Here is a 21,747-nt window from a genome sequence, read left to right as displayed (position 1 = left end):
ACCTGTTCATACAGCAGGATGTGGAGACTTAACTCTAACCTCCTTAACCAATTTGCAGAATCACTGAAACAGAATTCGTGAACCTTGATTATCATGTTTTTTTTCACAAAATGCCATTAATGCATCTGGGGCTGAGAGGCTTGAAACAAAAGAGGCAAAGCTCTGATCATTTTTATTCCCCATAATGATTTATTTTTTTTGTCTTGAGACTTTGGAGATTTCTTCATGTTAACAATTCAGGAGGGAATTGTCCAGTCAACCAGTGTCTGGTGACAGCATGATAGAAGCACAAATCTACTTTAAATTTTAATCACTGAAATAATAAATGTTGTGTGTCCACTGGGAATTTCTCTTTCTAGTCCTAGATTGTATTTGATCATTTACACACGCTAATTTAAAAATCCTTTCAAATCAAGTGGTTGCTGAATGTTAAAAATGTTTTATGTCGTCGTCGAGTGTCTGTGATCGTGAAAGGAGCCGGGGAGCGACGTCTCCCAGTGGACACTGGTCCTAGTTCCTCTGCACAGTGGCTCCCTCCATTTTGTGCTTCTCTTGTTTCTCAGCTTCTTTCAATCTTTCTCTTTTTCACTGTGCCAATTTCCCTCTGATCTTTTTAACAATGTGCTATTCCTTCCGTGTGCCTTCCTAATCCTGTTCAACCTTTGCTAACACTTTTTTTTCCTGAACTTTATTCTTCTTCTATTAACCCCTCCTTGTATCTATGTCTCTGTGTGCTTGCGCTGCTCCTCTCGTGTGTGTGTGTGTGTGTGTGTGTGTGTGTGTGTGTGTGTGTGTGCATGGGCGCTTGTTTGCGTGTGTGTGTGTGTGCCAGACTCTGAGCTCCGTGCAGCAGTTGGTGGACATTGAGCCGTCGCCCGTCAGTGCCATGAGAATGACCCTGGCACAGGTAGTCTTAATTGTTGTTAGCACTCCCATCTTCATTCCTGACACAAACCATGATTCATCCAGTCCATTCACGTTCTGATATATTAATCTGTATCTATTTAGTGATATTGAACCGAAACATAAGATAAGTTGTTCATGTCTTACCAATCAAGTTGTGTTAGATATCTAAGTAATGCCTTTCAACCCTAAGAATGAGGCTGTGATCAATGTTGTTGCATAACGCTGGTTATATATGAACAACTATGTCTACATGTGTAGTGTTATCGTGTATTTGCACAGACTGCTTGAGTATGAAGTGCTAAAGTGGGCTGTGCCTTCTCCCCTGACTTAACCTTGATTGGTTATATAATAATGATTATAATACACTTCATTTATATACCACTTTTCAAAATAAAGTTACAAAGAACAAAAAACATTTGAAATTGAAAGAACAGCAATTCAAAATAAAAAGAGAGGGGAATAAAATGAAGTTACACACAAAAATAAAACACAATATATGCCATACATTCATAAAAGCTTTGCAATTGAATAAATATTTTAAGGAAGAGCTTTAGAAGACATTAAGGATGCTGCCTGTATGATTTTAATTGTTAAACTGTTCCACAGTTTAGGGGCTGGAACATTAAAGGCCGGATCACCCTGAGGCCGGAGATACTTGCTTTTAACTAATGTGTACACATCATGGCTACCTCGCTTATCCTCTATCCGTCCGGCGTGTCAGCTCTGCACGTCCTCTGGAATTAAGCAATTCATCCGCAAGATGCAATCGCACACAAACAGTAGGGGAACATAATCGCCATTGTCACAACATTGTTGATTTTAGGGCCTCACATAACAGCTACGATGGCACCGCGATCGCTTCTTCTGCTCTCAGAAGAGATTTACGGAATGCAAATCTGGTAGTTCCATAGTGTCTGTGTTGCACTCTAGTGGAAAACTCCAGTAACACGTGTAGTATACGCATTGTACACGGCAACTTTGTGAACGATTTCGCACACGCCGCATCTGGTTGTCCGCGTGAATGCGTGGGTTGAACAGCAAGTGTATCTCTGGCCTTAGTCACAAGCTGTGATCTGGGAATAACCAGCAGAGCCCCATTCACAGGTCTAAGAGCACTGCCAGGCACATAGGTGGTTCATAAATAAATAAATTGAACTGCAGACAGACAGTGAGTCATCCTGAATAACCTTCACATGCCTGCTTTCTTCTCTGTTCCAAAACAGACTGTGGAGCAGACGTTGCAGCCCATCAAGTCAGTTTCAACACAAAGGGCCATATACACACCAAATGTTAGTGCACAGAAAAGAGGTTCACAGACTTTGCACTCATAGATACATGTATATGAAGCAAGATTATTTTAACAAACTATTCGTTTTTACCGTGGTGCTCCCATTTTTGGCTCCAGGGCGTCAGTTTAGTCCATAACCGGAGACTTAAATGTTTTTCCTCAGGCCAGAGTTCCCCCTTTTTATGATCAGTATTAAAGTCATTGCAAGGAATGTTAATTATTATAGTCCTCATGTTCTTTAATACACAATGACATACCAATGACTGTCACGTGCTGCAGCGTAACCACCCAGGTGTGGCTGCAATTGCACTTACGACATCATGACCGCTGCTGGTGTAAAAAAAAAATCTAATTAACATGAAAAATATGTGTTTGGCTCTGAACAACTTGGAACTTTTAGGGTGTCTTTCGTAACATAACAGCAGTTTCTGTTTCTTATTAAATACCTTAAGCAGTGATAATAATAACTCAGCTGTTCCTACCTACCCTAACTTATTGTATGACTAATAAGCCATTGTCATTCATCAGCCATCGAAATGGAGTAAAACAAATTCTCTTGGTTGCAGTATTATTACTATAGGTTGTGTTATACCCTTCATTTTCTTGTCGCTTTAAAATAATGAAACAAGACAGCTGCTTCTGCTGGATTACTGAATACCGCTGTGTCACTGGGATCATAGTGCGGTAATGCCATCACACTGTCATGTGTTGGCGAGCAGCGCAGTCCCCACGCCATGATTCACCAGATGCCGTAACTTTGTTGCATCATCTGTTGAAATGTCACAAAGGGATCATTGACCTTCTGCAGACAGATGAGTCAAACGTTTGGTGTGTTTGCTTTTTTACTTTTGCACCATGCAGTGTGTTGTGAGTTCAAGATACGGTTGTGGTACTTGTTTTTGTTTTGCTCTGTGCACATTTTCGCCGGTAGGTTCTGTATTTGATTCCAGCCGCTACACCAACATAACACCACATGCTGTATGTGAGTATGTGACAGTCCAAATAATAAGTCAGAGTTATTTTTATATTAAGTGTCTGCTTCTGCAAGCAGCACACTATGGAACCAAAAGTGTTAGCTGCACAGGTGGTTCATGTCAAATAACACTGATTGGATTTCAGGTGTAGGCATTCTGTTCTGGTTCATAAGCAGCTCTTTACAAGGTACATATACAGTGATTTTCTCGAATAATTTATAATAACGTAATATATATTCCACAGTGAGAGGGTTCTGTACTTTTTGCTCTACTGCAGGTTGTGCAGACACCCTGGAGTCTCAGGCTCCCACTGCTTTTAAAAATCCATTAGACCAGCTTACACAGAAATACTGCCAGAGGTGCAGTGCAATGTGATGTATTACATTAGTCAAGACGGTGGTTTGTCTCTCTGAGCTGCGGAGAGAGGGATCTTTTTTTAGCGCCTGTGTGAAATGATGCTCAGCTGCCTCAGAACAGTGCAGCCATAGCTTCTCACTTTAGCAAGCAAATCACTGGGTTCAGAGATTTTTCCTCTTTTTTTTACTTACATGACATGACAGTGATAACCTACTGTACAACAAGTGCTTCGTCTGGGACACAAGGCCCCAGGTTTTAGACTATGAAACACTGTACACCGTGCCTCACATTCATACAGGCAAATACACATAGAGACAGTTTGTCCATACAGCTTCACCCATGTGGTTTCAAAATAACACAGTTTTACTATTCCAAATTACTGTTATGACGGTGAAGATTGTTATCGAAGAACAGCATGATCGCATCATTCTGAATTCACTGTACTGTACCTCACATCACCTTTAGCTGGCAGGTGGACTTCTGCTGTACATTAAAACATTTAGATTATAAACAGATTATATAATTTCAAGTTATTATTTTGTACTGAACTGTGTCACTCACTTTCCTTGACCTAGTCCATCAGCTGTTTCACATTGACAACAATGGCTTTCCACAGGCTTACCAGCATGCTGTAACCGTTCTCTTGTGTTCGTTCTAAGTATATTAACTTTGTGTTTCTTTTTTGTGTTGTGATGATTTTGTGGTAATTTTCTGTGTCCGATATGACCGCCCCACTCACATTTGTTTTGAAGCCATTTCACATTTTTATATGGTTCTCCAAATTAATATGAAGTAACAATACACTTCAGTGTCATGATCATGAGAGTACCCATAGGGCTGAAACCTAAACTAACAGCATAACTCAGAAAGGCACTTCAAGGAGAAGATTCAAAGTACATTTTTAAATAGTTTATGAATACAAGTGGGACATTTGAAAGAAACTCCAATTTAGTCTCTAAACTCCATTCATTTTATACCAATAATTTTGACCAGCAATCAAGAGAAAAATTTGCTGAGCTTTCGCCACGTCAGTTTAGAGCCACTGTTTGAGTCTAGTTTTCCCCGACATGCTCCCTCGCCTTAAAGTAATTAAGCCGTAAATCTCCAGCTTGAAGCTCTTCTTTCACACCTATACTTAGCTAGATTTATGCCCTCTTGTTACCGAAACAGCACATAATTAATAGATATGATGTGCATGGAAACGTGCAATTAAAATATTGTGTAGTTGAGTCTGGCTAATACTCTTTTATTAACAGATTATGGGAACCTCGGGTCTGTGAACAACACACATCAGTGACACCGAATGTGTGTCGTTCACATGCTCATGCACATGTTTGTTTTCGTTGGAAGAGGAATGTTTTTCTGCCTACAGTCAGAATAGACATCAAACATTCACATAGATTTTTTCCCCCTAATATTTCAAACGTTAAAGGCTACTGATATATGCTGCGGAGCCAACACTGTATAAGTCCTATTTATCATTTGAGATGGAATTTTAGCGTTTGTCTTGATGTCAGTCTGATAAATCAACGAGCACACGAAGAAGGGACACAGGTTAAACGATTTCACTTCTAAAAAATATATTTTTTCTCTTCCCTTACCCTGTATGATCCATATTTTTAGAAAGGTTTTTTCCAGAACATGTAAGACAGCAAACAGTACAATTTCTGCAGATAGAACCTCTACGATAGCACACATTCTTGTCCTTAAAAGGATATTTAGTTATTATTCATTGTGTGCGTTCGCATGTGCTGGTGTGTGTGTGTGTGTGTGTGTGTGTGTGTGTGTATGTATGTATGTATTTGCATGTATGTGGTGTTGACCATCACCCAAAAAGGCCATCCACAGTCAAAAAAGTTATAAATAATTATATAGAAATTATTTGGAAGTGATGGATTAGTGATTATGTGTGTAAACTTAGAAACACATTTAATGCATTAGTCCCTGAAGAAGAAAAGACACATTTTGATTAATGAAATTGAATGTTTTATGGCACATTCTTTAACACACCCACATATTTGATTTGGTATTTAAAAACAAAACCAGGTCTTATTCGTTGAACCAAACCTTCGGTTGTCACACACTCGCACAGACAGTCTCTGATTTTAATAACAATAAGTATTTTGTTCCAAGTGCATAACAATAGAGCACACATTATTTTAATCATGTGAGGGGGGAAACGATCTTTCTCTCACACTGTCTTGAGCTCAATTAACAGCTTCAAATCGAACACCTTGCGCTGTTATCGCTGATGCTTTTCTGTATATGTGTGTGTTTGCCTACCTTGGTGGCATGTCTGTGTGTGTGTGTGTGTGTGTGTGTGTGTGTGTGTGTGTGTGTATGGGGCTGGGTACTTGTATGTGTGTTTACCCACGCCTATCTGGTATGTGTGTACATGCGTGTTCGTCCCCTTAGAGTCGTCAGCTGGAGTCGGAGACGGGGACTACTGAGGAGCACAGTCTGAACAAGGAGGCCAGGAAATGGGCCATGAGAGTGGCCCGGGAACACAAGAACATCATTCATTACAAGAGAGTAAGACGGACACACACAAGTGCTCACGTTTGTCACATATGCCCATTTGGTTTCAGTAACTGAAACACATTACACACACTGATCTAATCCAGTGCTGTGTTTGCGTGTGTGTGTTGCTTTCAGTCTCTGGAGGAGTGCGAGAGCCTTGGCTTGCCCGCCACAGAGCAAGGCAGACTCGATCTGGAGCTGAGGATAGAGGACACCAAAGAAAACATACGCAAAGCTGAGGTCTGTGAAAATGAATCGTAGGATGTTTTCCCTGAGCTCTGTTACCCTGTCAGTGTTTAAACTCGAACCTTTCTGTGTCAAGTATGGATTTTGTTTTGCCCAAACACACGCAAAGACAGGTGAGTTGGGACTTCTAAATATGTATATCTCCCAGCCAGCTCTGTGATAGACTGGCTACCTGACCCAAAACCCTCACATACTCTCACAGTGATGACGTAAAATTCACATCACATTAATTCATATCCCCTCTACCCTGTGTTCGGGCTGGGAGGCATATTTTGAATGCAATCAGTAGCTGTCGGCTTTCAGTGTGCTCATCGGCACGGCTCACGTAGCAGGGTGCAAATAGCAAACAGGGCCCAGGATTGATCAATCCACCTCTTCACACAGTAGGCGATATGAAACCGTTCAGGTTATTCGACCATTCTGATCCACAGTCTCATCCACAGTCTTATCCCCTGCTGTTTGTGGTTTTGCAGTATTCTGTTTTGTTTCCTTTGGAGACTTTTGTCTGCCTCAGTAGCTCACGATAAAGCCATAAAAAAATCTCTTATATTTACACTATCAAGTCTTAATCCCACAAGTGCCTTCTTTCTTTCTTTCTTTCTCTTTTGTCTTTCCACCCCTCTGTCTTTCCCTCCTTCTCAGCATCTGTCTCCTCACTTTGCATCCTCGCCCCCCTCTCTTTTCCTTGGACACCCCTCAGAGAATTCTATCATTTATGTATTTATTCTTACAGACGCATCGTGTCATGCCGTGAATTCTCTTTGCCTCTACAGTACATCATCTTTCGTATCAGGGCTTTTCACGTATTGTACGTATCTGGCACCCTCTGCTGTCAGGTATAATATTCAATTCCTAATGTTACTTTCTTTTGTATCCTCTATGATATATATATATATATATATATATATATTTTTTTTTACAGATTATTGGTTGAGCATGTCATGTAATTTTACTCCTTTTAAGTGATAGACAAAATAGCTTTTGCTCGTCTTTTCGGTTTACCTTACACTGCAAGATTATTTCCGCAACACTCAGTAGCTTGTGATCTCACTCGACACCGAATAATTAGCGAGTCTATTCGTTGCAAAGTGCAGACATGTGACCACGCTACCTTTTTCCTCCCCCTCTCTCTTCCTCCCCGCCTCAGTCTCTCTCGCTCACACTGTCTGTCGACTATTCTTCTCTGCAGCATTACCTTGAGTAAGATGATGAATATTGTATGAGCCCGTTCGGCACACATGGCTTCTTCACAGAGTTCTTATCGCAGGATTATAAAGGGAGTGAAAGCAGCAAAAAGACGTTATCCAGGTTTGATTACAATGTTATCTGGATAGTTATAATGTTACATTAAGTCCCATCCTCATCTTAGCAAGCAGTGTGCCCAAGCCATTTCAACACCTTGTTAGCAAGGGAATAAAGCCAGGCCTAAGTTTAGGATGGAGAGTTAATAGTTAAGAGACATCCTACATCCAATTAATGTCAATTTGTGGATTAAAATATATTTTTGAGGCACCTTTAGTCAAGTGGATAAATGCTTGATAATCGCCGGGTAATAATACAGGTTTTACTTAGTTATCATCAGCAGCTATAACCTCATTGGTATTTCATTTATCTGTGAGAAAGATTTGAGTTTCAGTTTTCCATTTGGATATTTCATGGAAAACACGATGCAGGAAGCATAAATGATTTAGTACTTTGTATTGAGCCCAGTTAGGCTGTTGCCTCTATTAACATAACTAGACACTATCGTAGGTTGAACTTAGAAGTATTCATATTCTTATGGGGAATTATGTAATTTAATTTCTATTAATATGGTCACAAAAGATTTTTATCAAAATAAGCAGCACAAACCTTTGAAGTTCAAATGTCTCTCCTTGTACATTTGTTTACATTTTGCAACCTTCTCTGCAGTGTTTAACTGGACACACTTCCATCGACAGAAGCATCTTCCTCGTTTTCTCATCTCAGTTTATATGGAATCAATAAACACTGACAGGAACAGACAATTATGTATTTTCTGCTCTACAGATGCTGGTTTGACTTTATATGTATTTCTCTGGATACAGAAACTAGAGACTCTGGAGACATGTCTTTCTGCAAAGTTTCCAGAATAGATATTACCGTAAAAAAAATAAACAGTCTCAGCATGATTAAATGATACAAGCTAGCCACGATAACTGCAATGCATTATACATATATATTCTTATTTATATTAAATGCATTGACAGTGTGCCCCAGGCTTGTCCTGCTACCTTACCGGAGCGTTTGTTATAAATAACACAAAGTATATCAGAGATAAAAGGAGATTCAAGTGAAAATGAGACATTAAGATGAATCTGCAACACATTCCTCATCTTCTTGAGAAAATCTGCAAAAACAAAACAAAACTTTTATTCTCACTGTCTGAAATCATTGCAAGATGTAACAAGCACTAACAAGGCTCAGGGAGATTAATAATATAATGGCAGGAAACAAATGTAATTTCACTTCATTAAAGCTCTCTGTCTAGCTCAGAAAGATGTAGATAATTACCTGACACATTAGCTTGTAAGTACGTTTCATTTATACTGTAGTGTCTTTTCTTGTAATCACGCTTTCAGGTAAAGCAGAAATATGGTTGAAAAAGGTCTATATTGAAATTATGTAATCATCTCCTGCTTCTCAAAGGAGGAGAGAGGCAAGAGGCTGTCGTCATACCAACAAGCTGTTGACAGCCGCTCTCAAACTGGCTCCACGAGACGATCTGGCCTTATCAACATCTGTCAGATACGGAAGCGGCTGCGCTACCAGACATGCTGCAGCTCGAGCAAACCAAATTAATAAGGAGTGAAAAATTGATTTGAAATATCCCCTCATGCGATCTCCATTGACATATTACTGTAACACCTTTGGCAAATAGAACACGGACACAGTCACAAAGATAGTGTACACATTGACCTTTTTTTGGTTATTAAAACCCAGTGCACAAGTACCTCTCAGTTCCCTGAGCTGCTGTTGCTTTACTGTGAAACAAACAACTACACATTTTGCTAATAATGGCCCAATTTGATTCAACTGTGCCTCTTAATGTTTGATATACCTTGCCTACAGTTTGTATCTGAGCTTCTTATATTCTTTGTATGTTGTTTCAAATTGATCTCACATGCATGTCATGGCTTCTCCTAAATCTCCTAGTTTCAGCTCTTTTTAAAGAGTTCTTAACATTTTAAGTAGGCCATCATTTACAATAATTCAATCTTTATTTACAGCCAGACAGCTACGTTTTCTTCACGCAGTTTCTCTGCCTGTCATTCTCTCCATCTACAGTATCTTTCTGTCTGCCTTTCTGTCAGTGTTGTCTCTGTCTGAGGCAGTGCAGTTTCTCCACCACTGATCTGTGCTCACACCACAGGCAGCTTATTTCGTAGACTTTAACTAATGAATGCGCTGTTGCACATTATTTTAATCAGTAATGCCCGACTGGCCAGTATTTCAACTTTTTCTCTTCTTTAATCTGGTGTGTTGACTTGCAAGCATTCGTTGGGTGCTGCTGATGGAAAAGAAAAACTGAGGCATTAAAGGGGATCATGTACTTTATTGATCAAAGCCAGTGGGTCTATCTTGAGAGTGTGCCAGGCCAGTCTGTCTCTGTGGGAGGGGGGCATAAGCAATCAATCTGCCCTGTCAGCAACAGTGAGGAAGGAGAGAAGTGGGTAATGAAGGAGCAAATTGATCAAAACATTGAGAGACAGCAAGACAAAAAGAGAAGAGATCAGAGATAAAAAGACAGTTGAGGAGGTGAGACAGGCTGACTGTAAATCTCAGGAGCTTCTCCCTCCCTGGTTAAAGCCTCATCATGTGCTCTCATTAGAAAGAAAGAAAAAATCCCCACAGCGCACGTCCTGTCTTCACAGCTCATTTCCAAAAAACGACACAGATACAAACATTTTGGGGTTCTGTCACTCAACTGTGCTGCATGTGATCAAATACACCTCAGAAATGCAACAATAGTTTTTCCAGTGAAAATTTTGTTTACAGATTCACTGTTCTGAAAATACTATTCACATTGAGAGAGACTTGTCATGGCTACAGAGAGTTGCGCATTGTAATTTGTGCTGTGGTGTACAGGTTCACTTGAGGTCCTTCTCCCTGTATCTGCTCAAAAAAACCCGTGGTATGTGGGAATCTGCTCCCGTCTGGGTGCTGGACGTATATACAGATGCTTGCTAACAGTGAATTTTATTGTTATTTCCTTGTGTTTGTTTTGTTTCAGCACTATGGCTGTAAATATATCTTGTCTTTTGCCCTTTGGTAGTGTGGATAGAAGTGGATAGTTTTCCATCCCTTGGGACTAATTTCTCCCTATTTTAAATAAAATGGGACCCAAGTTGTTTTTTCTTTAGACTGATACAAGAGATGTTTGATGTTTACATTTTAACATTTGTAATCCCTCCTCTCTCCAAAGACTATAAAGTTGAAAGCCGATGCTCGGCTGGACCTTCTACGGCAAGTGGGAGTTGCTGTGGATACCTGGCTGAAGAGCGCCATGAACCAGGTGTGTTTTGTGTTGTGAAAAATATGTACATATACTCTTTGTGTGTGTGTGTGTGTGTGTGTGTGTGTGTGTGTGTGTGTGTGAGAGAGTGTGTGTCTGTTTGCTGTATGGGTATAAACCCCCCCACCCCACTCTCTCTTTGCATGCTGTAGGTGATGGAGGAACTGGAGAATGAACGTTGGGCCAGCTACACTTCCCATGATCCCTCACTGTCGGTGAGACACATCCCCTCTACGTCGCTGCTTCCTTGCCAAGCCAGCAAAACTTGTCCTGTTTTCACATTTTCATAAAAACGTCATGAAATTTGTTACATGAACAACCAAAATCTTGACGTAGCTTTAACCTCAATGTCACAACAAAACAAGATTTTTGAAGCGTTTGACTTGGCTGGAAAGTACCGTTTCCCCACACAACATAAATGGAAGCTGTTTGTGATACTTGCATGGTCGCCTCGAAAAACCCTCTTCAAACCATCAGACCACGGAACTGTGTCACTGTGTGTCAGTCTCATAGTTATTAGGCTCATCTGTCTTCCCAAAAGTTACTTTACGAAAAAATTAAATTCAAAACCCTAAGGCAATGACTTTTTTTTATTATTTATGATTTCATTATAAGTGAAAACCACCCAGCTAGAATAGTTCTCCAGACAAATAACTTCCTGAATGATATAAATTGCAAGATGGTTGACCTCAGCCCTGTTGCCTATTCATCTGTCACGCGAGTTACAGCCTCTTAAAAACGCCCCACTGCCTCAGTGGAATACTGATGTGGAGCTTGCACATGTTTTTTTAGTTCATGAACCTTGGTTTTATTGACAAGATAGACTGAGTGCAGATCTGAAGCCAGGAGGAACCTGGAGTGTGTGTGTGTGTGTGTGTGTGTGTGTGTGTGTGTGTGTTTTAGTTCAGTTTATCACTGGTGGACCATGAATCCTGAGCTGTTTTCAGACATGAACTCTGGAAAATGTTCTAGGTTTCTGTTTCTGTTTGTACATGTCTCTCCTTGTATGTCCATCAGTAGGAGTGACATCCGACACGTGTGTGTAGGTGTTTGTGTGTGTGTGTGTGTGTGTGTGTGTGTGTGTGTGTGTGTGTGTGTCTGTCTGTCTGTCTGTCTGTCTGTCAACAGCACTAAACATAGTCTGCTCCATTGGAAGCACTTGACATTCTGCTCACATGATATTGCAGCTCGCAGCTGGACCCAGAGAGAAGGAGAGAGAAAGGCTGGAGAGAGTGAGGGAGAGAGCAATCTATGGAGAGATGAAGGGCGAGAGAGAGAGAGACAGAAGGAGTTGTGCACTGAGAGAGGGAGTGGTAGAGAGACAACTGCTGAAGAATGAGAGAGAGGGAGCGAAGAAGGGAGTGTTAGCTGAGAAAAAAGAAGAGGCGGTGTGATGCGGAGAGTGATGATTCTCAAGTAATATTTGGATACAGAGGTGAGAGAGATGGGTGGGATTGTGAAAAACTGCAGTGAATATAGAAGAAGAACAGACTGTAAAACCACAGTGAGCTGCAAACAAATATTGTCCCTTAAGATTTGAACACGTTTTCAAAAACCTTATTACCTGCAGGTAGTCAGCAATGTCATCATGGGGTTTTGTTTATGCCCTTTGAGCTTCATTTTTAAACGTTTTCTTGTAACTGTTCCTGTCTCCTCTTAATAAGATGAATCAGTTGGAGGCTGAGAACTCCTCCATCTGCTGTGGCTGTCATTAAAAGAACAGACCAGAGGGCGCATGCAGGCATTCGACAGCAGTTCCGCAGCCTTTGATTTTATTTGGAGTGCACTTGAGCCTTAAGAGGCTGACGGTGGCAAGGAAAGAGGCACTACAATAACGAGCTGCCACAAAGGAAATGAAGAGACAGGGAAATGGAGATGGGGAGGAAAAGAGTTTGTAGTACGCTGATTAGAGAGAGGTCAAGAAGTGACCAACAACGAGAGAGCGAAAAAAAAGGAATGGATGGATTATTAATAATAATCTGTGGAGGAGGCCACAGGAAAAACAACGAGAGCGGGGAGCAGGCACTTCCCTCGGCCCTCACTTCATTCCACTCAGCTTTATTAATACGACCATGAAATACTGTAAGCCATGAACCCTGAAGTCCCTCAGGCGGCCACTTGCTTCATTACAATATCACTTTCACAGTTATTACCTCCAGGACCAATAAAATCTGCGATTGGTCTGCATCCATTTTGGTACACACACACAAACAAACACACACTGAGAGATGTATTTTTTGGCAAGATTTTATCGGGTTATTACCAAAATACATGCTGGTCATTTGACTCTGGGGAAGGAATGGGATTTTTCCCTCAGGCTGTGCAATGTGCTTTTAAATCAGTGTACTAAAGTAGAAAAGAGTGATGTAACAAAATAAACATGCAGCCAGCAAAAAAACTGAAAGGCAAACTCCATTTTCCCAATATTTTAATACATTCTATGTGTAAATATGACCAAATGTGACAAAATACCTGCAAAACTAATGACAATACCGTCAGCTTTGGCTGTATGTTATGTTTAGTGCTAATTAGCAGATTAGCTAATGTAAAGGATGGTTAACATTATATCTGTTAAGTCTTAGCAAGAGTGTGTTCATTTTTATTTAGGGACGCCCATGATAACACTTTAAGGATTTTATTTCCCTGGAAAAGATAATCTTCACAACAGATGAACTCATATACAAAACACACACATCTGTTCCAGGCCACACTGTCAGTTTACTGTGTCAACAGAAATCTGATGACTCAACACAATGACCTAGGAATGGATAAACACACACACACACACACACACACACACTCTTTTGTTATGGTCAGGGCAGCTTGCTGTGTGTGATGGATCTTTCTACCAGATAGATCACATGGCCTTCATATAAGCCAGTGAAATTCTGGTGGAACAAAAGAGGGAGGGGTGGGATCATATGAAGTGTCGGTCCCTCCACACCTGTTCCTCAAAGCGATAGTAAACCCACACTGGGCAGGAAAGAGAAACGGAAGAAACGGTGAGGAAGCAGCACGGTCTAGATTGGTTTGTGAAACACCGCGCAGAGGACTAAATGCAGAAGACAGGCCTTGCAAGATAAAAAAATCGGAAAAAGAAATTTGAGTTTATTCCATTTAAATTTGAATTTAGTGTTTTGTTATCTTGCATTATTAATTCAGTATCTTATTGACTTCATATGGAAACAACATTTCTTGGGGGATTTGGACAGCTTTTTGATTATTTGATCAAGAGAACCCTTGGTGAATGGAGCTTTCCCTCTTTGCCCTTGTGGTTATCAGACGTTTTGTCTTTATCTAGCTGTGTTTATGTTCATGTGTTAAAGGGCACAGTGGACTTGGAGCGCGAGGAGGGCGAGGAGTGTGAAGAGAACATGGAGGTTTTTGACGACAGCAGCTCCAGTCCTTCGGGAACGCTTCGAAACTACCCGCTCACCTGCAAAGTCCTGTACTCATACAAGGTAGGAAAGAACACACAAACATACTGTACATGTGGAGTTACCCTCTGCAGGTACATGGTCACACCTACAGAGGAACACCCACAAAACTCAGTGTCATACACATTCATGTACACAATTAGACATTGAACATCGGTGTTGTTTTCATATGAACTGGGAAATAAGCCATGATATTTTCAGCATTTTGAAATGAATTATTAATGAGGAAGTCAGTCTTTGGTCATGGATTATGTTTACTTAATGTTTTGCAAACAAATACAAAGATACATTAGTTATCCTGAATGTTACAGCTACATATATTGTCCATTACTTACAGCTTTCTCCCTCCCACCTCTTAGGAATTCTCTCCACACTTGTTAACCGCATTTTCTTTTTCCTTTCTCTCTCCCACTACCTCTGTTTCTTTAACACTGTTGGCTTGCAGGCCTCTCAGCCAGACGAGTTAACTATTGATGAACAGGAGATGTTGGAGGTCATTGAGGATGGAGACATGGAGGACTGGGTCAAGGTGAACAAACACATAGAAACCATTATCTTGTCGACTCTTTGTGTTGTATACTACCGTATATATGTCTACTTTTGGATTCACATGATTGACCATCATGTTTGCCCGTCGTGTGTAATTATCAACATGTGCATGTTTCCATTTGTGAATGCACTTCATTGTGTGTATATGTTTTCCAGGCTCGCAATAAGATAGGTCATGTCGGCTACGTCCCAGAGAAATACCTGCAGTTTCCCACCTCCAACAGTCTGCTGAGCATGCTCCAGTCGCTGGCCACACTCGACGCTCGATCGCACACCTCGTCCAATTCGACCGAGCCAGAGCTGCACTTGGGCTGCATCAATGGAGACGCAAACAGTGAGTAGGCTAAAACTTGGTGAAGACAATTTATTCTTTGTAATAATTAAACTACATACCAGGAGTTTTGGTCAAACTAGCCGGCTGATTTAAATTAGTTTATAATTAAGTTATTATATGCCACTGCATGAGGAATTTTTCTCTTCATTGCTCCATTAAATGCCAACTATAAAAAAAACACAGATTTTGCTAAGCAGGGTGTTGTTGAAAGTGCAAGTGTAGGGGTCATCTACTGAACCTTGCAGGATGAATTAAGGTAAAATCATAGCGTGAAAGCAAGAAAAGAAGAAAATTATCAATATGTTTTGTCCATCCCCCCTCCATTATGTTTAGCAATTAGCAAAGAGAACAAAACAAAAGGGAAAGCCAATTTAATTCATAATGGGCAGGTGCGGACCTTTATCACAAACATTCACTCTCTTTTTTTGGCCTCTCTCTTAGTTTTTGTTGCATCCAAACACATACTTTTTGTTGAAGGTCGACAAGCAGCTGGTATAGAAAGAACGTTTTTCTGTCTTATCTGTATCACCCTCTCACCAGCAGTGTCTACCATTGTCTTTATGACCATGAGGGCCAGGCAGACAAAAAACTGCATTTTCCCAAGAATAATTACCCTTTTTATGTGTACCTCTTGTTACACTCTCTCTCTCTTTGTCTGCAGCGGTGTTTGTCCGGGCACTTTATGATTACGAGGGCCAGGCGGACGAGGAGCTCTCCTTCTCCGAGGGAGCTGTGATCCGCCTGTTGAGCCGTGACACTCAGACAGATGACGGCTTCTGGGAGGGGGAGCTCAACGGACGGGTTGGCGTCTTCCCTTCTGTGCTGGTAGAAGATTTCACTGAAAATGGGGAAACCAGTGGAGGAGGGGTGGGTGACATACAGGTACAGTAGCACGGGCACACAGCAGATAACACACAGCATATAACATGTAACTCAGTGGGAAAACTCAGTAAAGCAGATTTAAAATATAGACCTACTTCCACTTAAGTAGCACACGGACATTTGGCACCTCATTTCTGAGCTGAGCTGGAAGTCTGGTCTTCTCAGTCTTTCCTCAGGGTAGAAATACCAAGGGTAGAGTGTAGTCTACTGTGCCATCTTCTACCCCCTTCCCCCTCCCTTCCTGCCTGCTGTTCACTTGATATATCAGTAGGGCAGAGTTCACAAACAGTGGATCAGAACAGCCATGTTCCAAGTGCGCTGATAAAAACCCTGCAGCGCAATCAAAGACAGAATTTCTTATCTATGGCACTGAGTGCTGCCCTATTAGAGGTTCAGCGACAGGAAGGATACAGCCTCTCCCTTCCTACCAGCCTGCAGTCATAACACACAACAAAACAATCTAAATGCACTGTAAGTCTTATGTGGTTGAGATGATTTGAAAAAAAATCTGGTTGTGAGCTTGAAAACATTGGAGGTGTATGCAGTGGCAGACTACTTAAACTGCTAAATCCAGCAATGTTTCTGTAAGTTATTCCTCAAAGTAATAATGGCTTATACATTTATAAAACATTTTATTGACACTGTTTTACATTTACAATGGATAAAATGACTTTGTATAATGTGAAATATGTCACTCAGTGAAACTCTTCACTTCCCCTCAGCTCTATGCAGCGTTTTAGCGTCTTTCATGTCATTGTTTGCGTTTCCTGGCGACAACTTTGTTTTGACTCACTCTCACCGCTGTCATCAGTGTTGTTTCCAGCAGCACGTGGCCATTTTCAGGAAAAAGGTTCTAAAAACTTACTCTGCCAACAAAAGACTGTATATAAAATGGATGTAGACTCCACGTCTGGACAGTGAAGTCAATGCGGAAGTGCCTGAAACCTGTTATGAAATTATCAGCAGAGGGCGACTCCACTTCTTGCAAAGAGAAAATTTGAGAAAATGACTTCTTACTTGATTTATAACATCAGTAAACATTTTTCTGAGGAGTTTATGGTTCAATCTCTATTTTCAGGTCTTCTTCAATACAGCATGATGTTCATTTTGTGAAGTACAGTCCAATTTATAGTATAATAGACAATAAAGCATGGAATGCAATTGGACGTGCAATTGAAAGCTAGTACTATCTAACCGGTGCAGGTCGCAGGTGGAAAAAAGACCCATATTTACATCAGTGAAATGATATATGGAGTAGTTACATTTTCACCGAACTTACTTTATTTCTGTCTCTTTCCATAGATCTCTCCGTCTCTGAAGTTGCCATCTTCTCTGCCCCCTCTTCCGCTGTACGACCAACCTCCCATCAGCCCTTTCACCAGCCCGGAGACCTCCACCCCACCTCCTCTTCCTCGCTCACCCTCCGCTGCACTTAACGGGGAGCACAAGCCCCCACTACCTGCCCCGTCACACAAGGGACCGCTGTCCACTCACAGTAGGTCCCGCACACACAAAGGCACAACTATTATCAATCACTGAAATCACTGAGAAAGGTCACTGTTGCTTTTCATTAGTCTCTGTTGTCTCCGTAGATCAAAGCTCTGGCAGGAGTCCAGTGTCTCCAGGATTTCCTCAGACTCAGCCACTGCGATTCACCCCTGAAGGAGGCCCTGGGAAACTACGACCTGTTAGTGTGAAAGCTATTTTAATGAGTGTGTTTTGTGTGTAAGATGACATACTAGTTGTTCTGTGAGGAACAGTCTGGTCATCGTCTGTGATATATTTAGTTATTTCAGTTTGACAAACAGAGTTGTCTCTGAGCATCTGATGAATTCATTGTTTTTTTATACGTTTTCCGTCACTGCAGGTGCGAGCGGCGCCCCCTCCACCCAAACAGCACCCCCGGAGACAGCAGGAGAAGAGCGACAAGACGGAGGAGGTGGAGATCACGCTGGTGTGACAGAAGGACAAGTTGGCAGGCAGTTATAGACTCAAAAATTGAAAACAGACAGACTTTTCCTCCAGGCCGAGGAACTGAACAGCTCTGAAGTGAAGCGGGCTTAAATAAAGTGATGTGAAGTAAACTGGATTGAGCCACGTCGACCCCTCCAGCCCCTCCACATCTCCTCATCCTCCCTCTTCCTCGAGTGGAGGAGGAGAGAAGAGAGAGGAGATGAAGGCAAAGTATTCAATTAGATAATCGTATTAGATTCCTAATCAAATGCAGCAGTAGCTGCCGCCGCAGCCCTCCTCGCGCTCCCTCATGCTTCCGTTCTTGCCTTAAGACTTCACCTCAAACTCACCTCAAACCAGAGCACAGTGAAAGGAGCAGGAAGAGGAGACCGAATGTTTTGAGAGTGTTGTTGATTATAAGGCAGTTTACTTCTCTGCGCAGGCAGACCACTCTGCCACGTTTGAGAAATTTCACTTTTTTCACTGACTTGCTTGGAGCCCTGAAACTGACAAAATATGGTAAAGGTACATCAGATAAATCAAATCTAATACTGTTTGCAAAACTGCACATTTAGATATTAATAAATGTAAAGCTTTATACTTTTATTTAACCTTCAACATTTCCATTAACTACCAATTAGTACATAATAATAAATTGAAACTTAATATTTTACCCCTTTATTAACTTGCACAAGCTCCTTTTCTTTTTTCATTTATATATTTCCTCTTTGTCTTTCCATCTTTCCTTTTCCAGTTGTCCTTATGCATGTCAAATTAGCTAAAAGGGTTTTCATTCAGGCCAACTGCCCAACAGTTGATGACATGTGTGCCAACACCAATTTTACAGACAAAAAAGGCATTAAAAGAAAAAATACAAAGGAATTTAGTTTTTATTTATTTTATCCACCAATTGGTGGTCAAGACAAATATGTTTTAATCATGCAATATTTTTGAGATATCTGATGCTTTTTACGAAATTTTGTGTTTGATTTTTCGGGCTCCAGGAATAATAAGCTTGATTAAAAGGGAATGAGTCAAAACACATGGGTCATGTTTTGGAGTGTCTTGGGGATTTAAGTAAATGGACAGAGAAACTGGGTGGTGTGTGTGTGTGTGTGTGTGTGTGTGTGTGTGTGTGTGAGAGAGAGAGACAGCGTCACCCCCCCCCCCCCCTCCCCAGCCCTTCCCTAGTCATATATAGTCCTTATCATCATACGTAACCAATGTGTATTAGTACAGTACATTACTGTTGTCATAGGAATGTTATGCACAGCGTTTCATAGACTTAACTCAGCCGAGTGGACGACCATGTCTGATATCTGGTGGAAGTGTTCTCGTCTTAATACTGAGAGGGCATTGTAAATACAGTATGAAGGAGAGATGAAAGTGGAGAGGGGAGGAAAGGATGGAAGAAGAAGAGAGAGAGAGGAGGCTGGATCGTCCTCTCTCATCTCCACCTCCCTTCCATTCTTCCTTCTTTTCTCTCATCTCTAATGTCTGTTCTGTCCATTGGCAGTCAGTGTGACTATCATATACACACATACATACATACATAATATTACACACATGTTGCTATATCTTCTCTCATTCTGTGACCCTGACCTCTTGATTAGTTCAGCAGGAGAGTGGTGCTTTTCAAAGGCACTGGAATTGTTGGAATTCACTTTGTGGTGACAAACAGAGGTGTTATTTGCGAGGATGCATACTCTTCAAAATATTTTGGGGTCAGGAGATTTTATTAATCACACAAAGAACTGTATGACTTTTATCCCTACAGATCATATCTCACATTCATTTTATACACCTATAGCATATATCCTTTGTCTTTTTCTTTTTTGCTTACATGCATTACATTTGTCTCTGTTGTCTTGCTAATCGTCTCCTCTACAGCACTGTGGGAGTCTGGCTTTTTAATGGAGCAGAAAAAACATCCCTACAAACAAATGAACCCCCCATTTGACATCACCCTTAACTTTCCCTGGTGTCTCACATCCCAACTTAGATAAAAAAAAAAGTGTTGGCAACAGAAAACAAAAAGAGATGTATAAAAATAAAATACATCATGTTGAATGGCCAGAAGTACAGTAGCAAACGACATTCAAAGTACAATTAAGTTGTGGGGTGTTTGTTTTGTTTTTTTACTTAAAGTAATCACATCTTCTCCCTTAAATACCTTTCAAGCCTTTCAAACTCCTTGCCTAAAGGGCAGCGTAGCACTTTTATTTATTCGTTCCTTCCCCGAACAGTAGCAGCACCGGAGCAGGACATGTAGAAATGACTCTGGATGAAATCACTGTAGTCACAAATACAGAAGATCAGAGTTATTCTTTTCGTTCCAATGCTGCGGTGGATTCTCTTTGTTTCAGTGTGACTGATGCTTTTCTTTTCAATCCTCCACTCTTCCAAAGAGACGGAGGGATAATTGTGGAAAAATGTAATTTGGTGTTTTCTTTAATTTGTAAGCAACAAACAAATGTGAGGGGGGATTTTTGATCAGATCCTTGTTTGACTCTGAAGATGTGCCCCACGTCCTCCCTACATATTTATCTTTAACCAGGGTTTTTGATTTCACGAAGCGTTCACACTGGAGACAAATAAAAAATAGACATTATACTCTGAGATGTTGTTGTAGATACTACATTATCTTTATTGTTTCAGTGTGGGGTTGATGAACACTCTCTACTGTCCCCACGGTGCCACACAGAAGAAATGAAGGAGCTCTTCACAACTGGAAACAATTCAAATGCTTGTTCTCGATGGTGTGACGGCTTCAAAAAAACACGATGTGTGTTGCTTTTTGTTTGTTAATGATGTTTATCAGTCCTGCTCCAAAGTTGTACTTTCACAGTACATTTCCTGTTATTGCACAACTGAAAAGTGTATAAATTTATTTTATACAAAGTGCAAAAAAGCAGTATGGAGTATGAAGACTGTTACAACGTGTATACTATATAGTATTAATGTGACATCTGGAGTTGGGGGCACAGCTTCAGGCGCGGGCTCAAATTGATTGGTTTGTGGAGTGGAGGTGAATTATGTACCTAAGTACTAAAAACACCCTTCATTTTTATTAAATATTTTTTTCAGCTTTTAGAAACAACATTGTGATGTGTAGCATCCACACATAACAAAGTTGAGCATGCTGGAGTTTGTTAAAGTTCAGATCCACTCCTCTGCCCCTCTGCTGTTGCAGGTCGAGGCGACCTGAGCAGCAGCCTCTCCTCGATCTCTCTGAGATCTTGTTTATACTGTTTTTTTTTCAAACTTGTTTTGAAGTTTATGGTTTACAGCAGCGTCCCACAGAACCTCCCACCGCTAAGGCTCAATCAGTCAAATCTATCAAATATGAATGACTCTTTGTAGCCAGCTGACACTTTGACCATGGTTACTTTCCCCTTTTCCCTACTTATTTCTTATGAGCCTGTGTTTTTTTTTTATGTATTATATAATTTTATATTTTTCATGCTTCGATCGGAAGCAGCTGCTCGGCTGCTGTTATTGCCAATGTGGTGGAACAACTCGCCTTCTCTCTCTCTCTCACTTCACAGACTGTTGCCGTGGTGACAATAATGAGAACAGGTGCAAAAGTCTTTCTGCATATTATTATTGGCTGTACAAAAAAAAAACAAAGTTTGTATTTATTGTGTACAAATGTTAATTAATAAAAAAATAAATAATGCAAAAGTGTGTCATTCTGGGTTTTTGTGCTCATTCCGAGTGAGTCTCCGTCAACGTGTGTGATTGTGTCACACAATTGATAATCTGTG

The 21,747-nt window shown here is 40.8% G+C and overlaps 1 protein-coding gene across 7 annotated transcripts in view; it reads left to right on the top strand.

Moving 5' to 3' along the window:
- LOC118298964 (F-BAR and double SH3 domains protein 2-like) overlaps positions 1-21,664 on the top strand; it is a 51,613-nt gene extending 29,949 nt beyond the window's left edge. For 3 of the 7 annotated variants that reach the window (XM_035622220.2, XM_035622222.2, XM_035622223.2), the window contains exons 11-23: positions 833-907; positions 2,130-2,195; positions 5,941-6,057; positions 6,181-6,285; positions 10,736-10,825; positions 10,978-11,040; positions 14,152-14,286; positions 14,708-14,791; positions 14,968-15,145; positions 15,807-16,027; positions 17,330-17,522; positions 17,602-17,714; positions 17,895-21,664. In XM_035622220.2, the coding sequence (XP_035478113.1) occupies positions 833-907; positions 2,130-2,195; positions 5,941-6,057; positions 6,181-6,285; positions 10,736-10,825; positions 10,978-11,040; positions 14,152-14,286; positions 14,708-14,791; positions 14,968-15,145; positions 15,807-16,027; positions 17,330-17,522; positions 17,602-17,714; positions 17,895-17,987 (1,533 nt within the window). In that variant the 3' untranslated portion in view covers positions 17,988-21,664. The remainder of the gene's footprint in view (positions 1-832; positions 908-2,129; positions 2,196-5,940; positions 6,058-6,180; positions 6,286-10,735; positions 10,826-10,977; positions 11,041-14,151; positions 14,287-14,707; positions 14,792-14,967; positions 15,146-15,806; positions 16,028-17,329; positions 17,523-17,601; positions 17,715-17,894) is intronic. The other 4 variants (XM_035622221.2, XM_035622224.2, XM_035622225.2 and 1 more) reach the window with 4 other exon arrangements.
- Positions 21,665-21,747: the final 83 nt, after the last annotated feature.

The sequence above is a fragment of the Scophthalmus maximus genome, chromosome 11 (genome assembly GCF_022379125.1).
Source record: "Scophthalmus maximus strain ysfricsl-2021 chromosome 11, ASM2237912v1, whole genome shotgun sequence".
Classification (NCBI taxonomy): Eukaryota; Metazoa; Chordata; class Actinopteri; order Pleuronectiformes; family Scophthalmidae; genus Scophthalmus; species Scophthalmus maximus.
The sequence above is the reverse complement of the archived record's forward strand: the minus strand, read 5'-3'. Positions and strand labels throughout refer to the sequence as shown.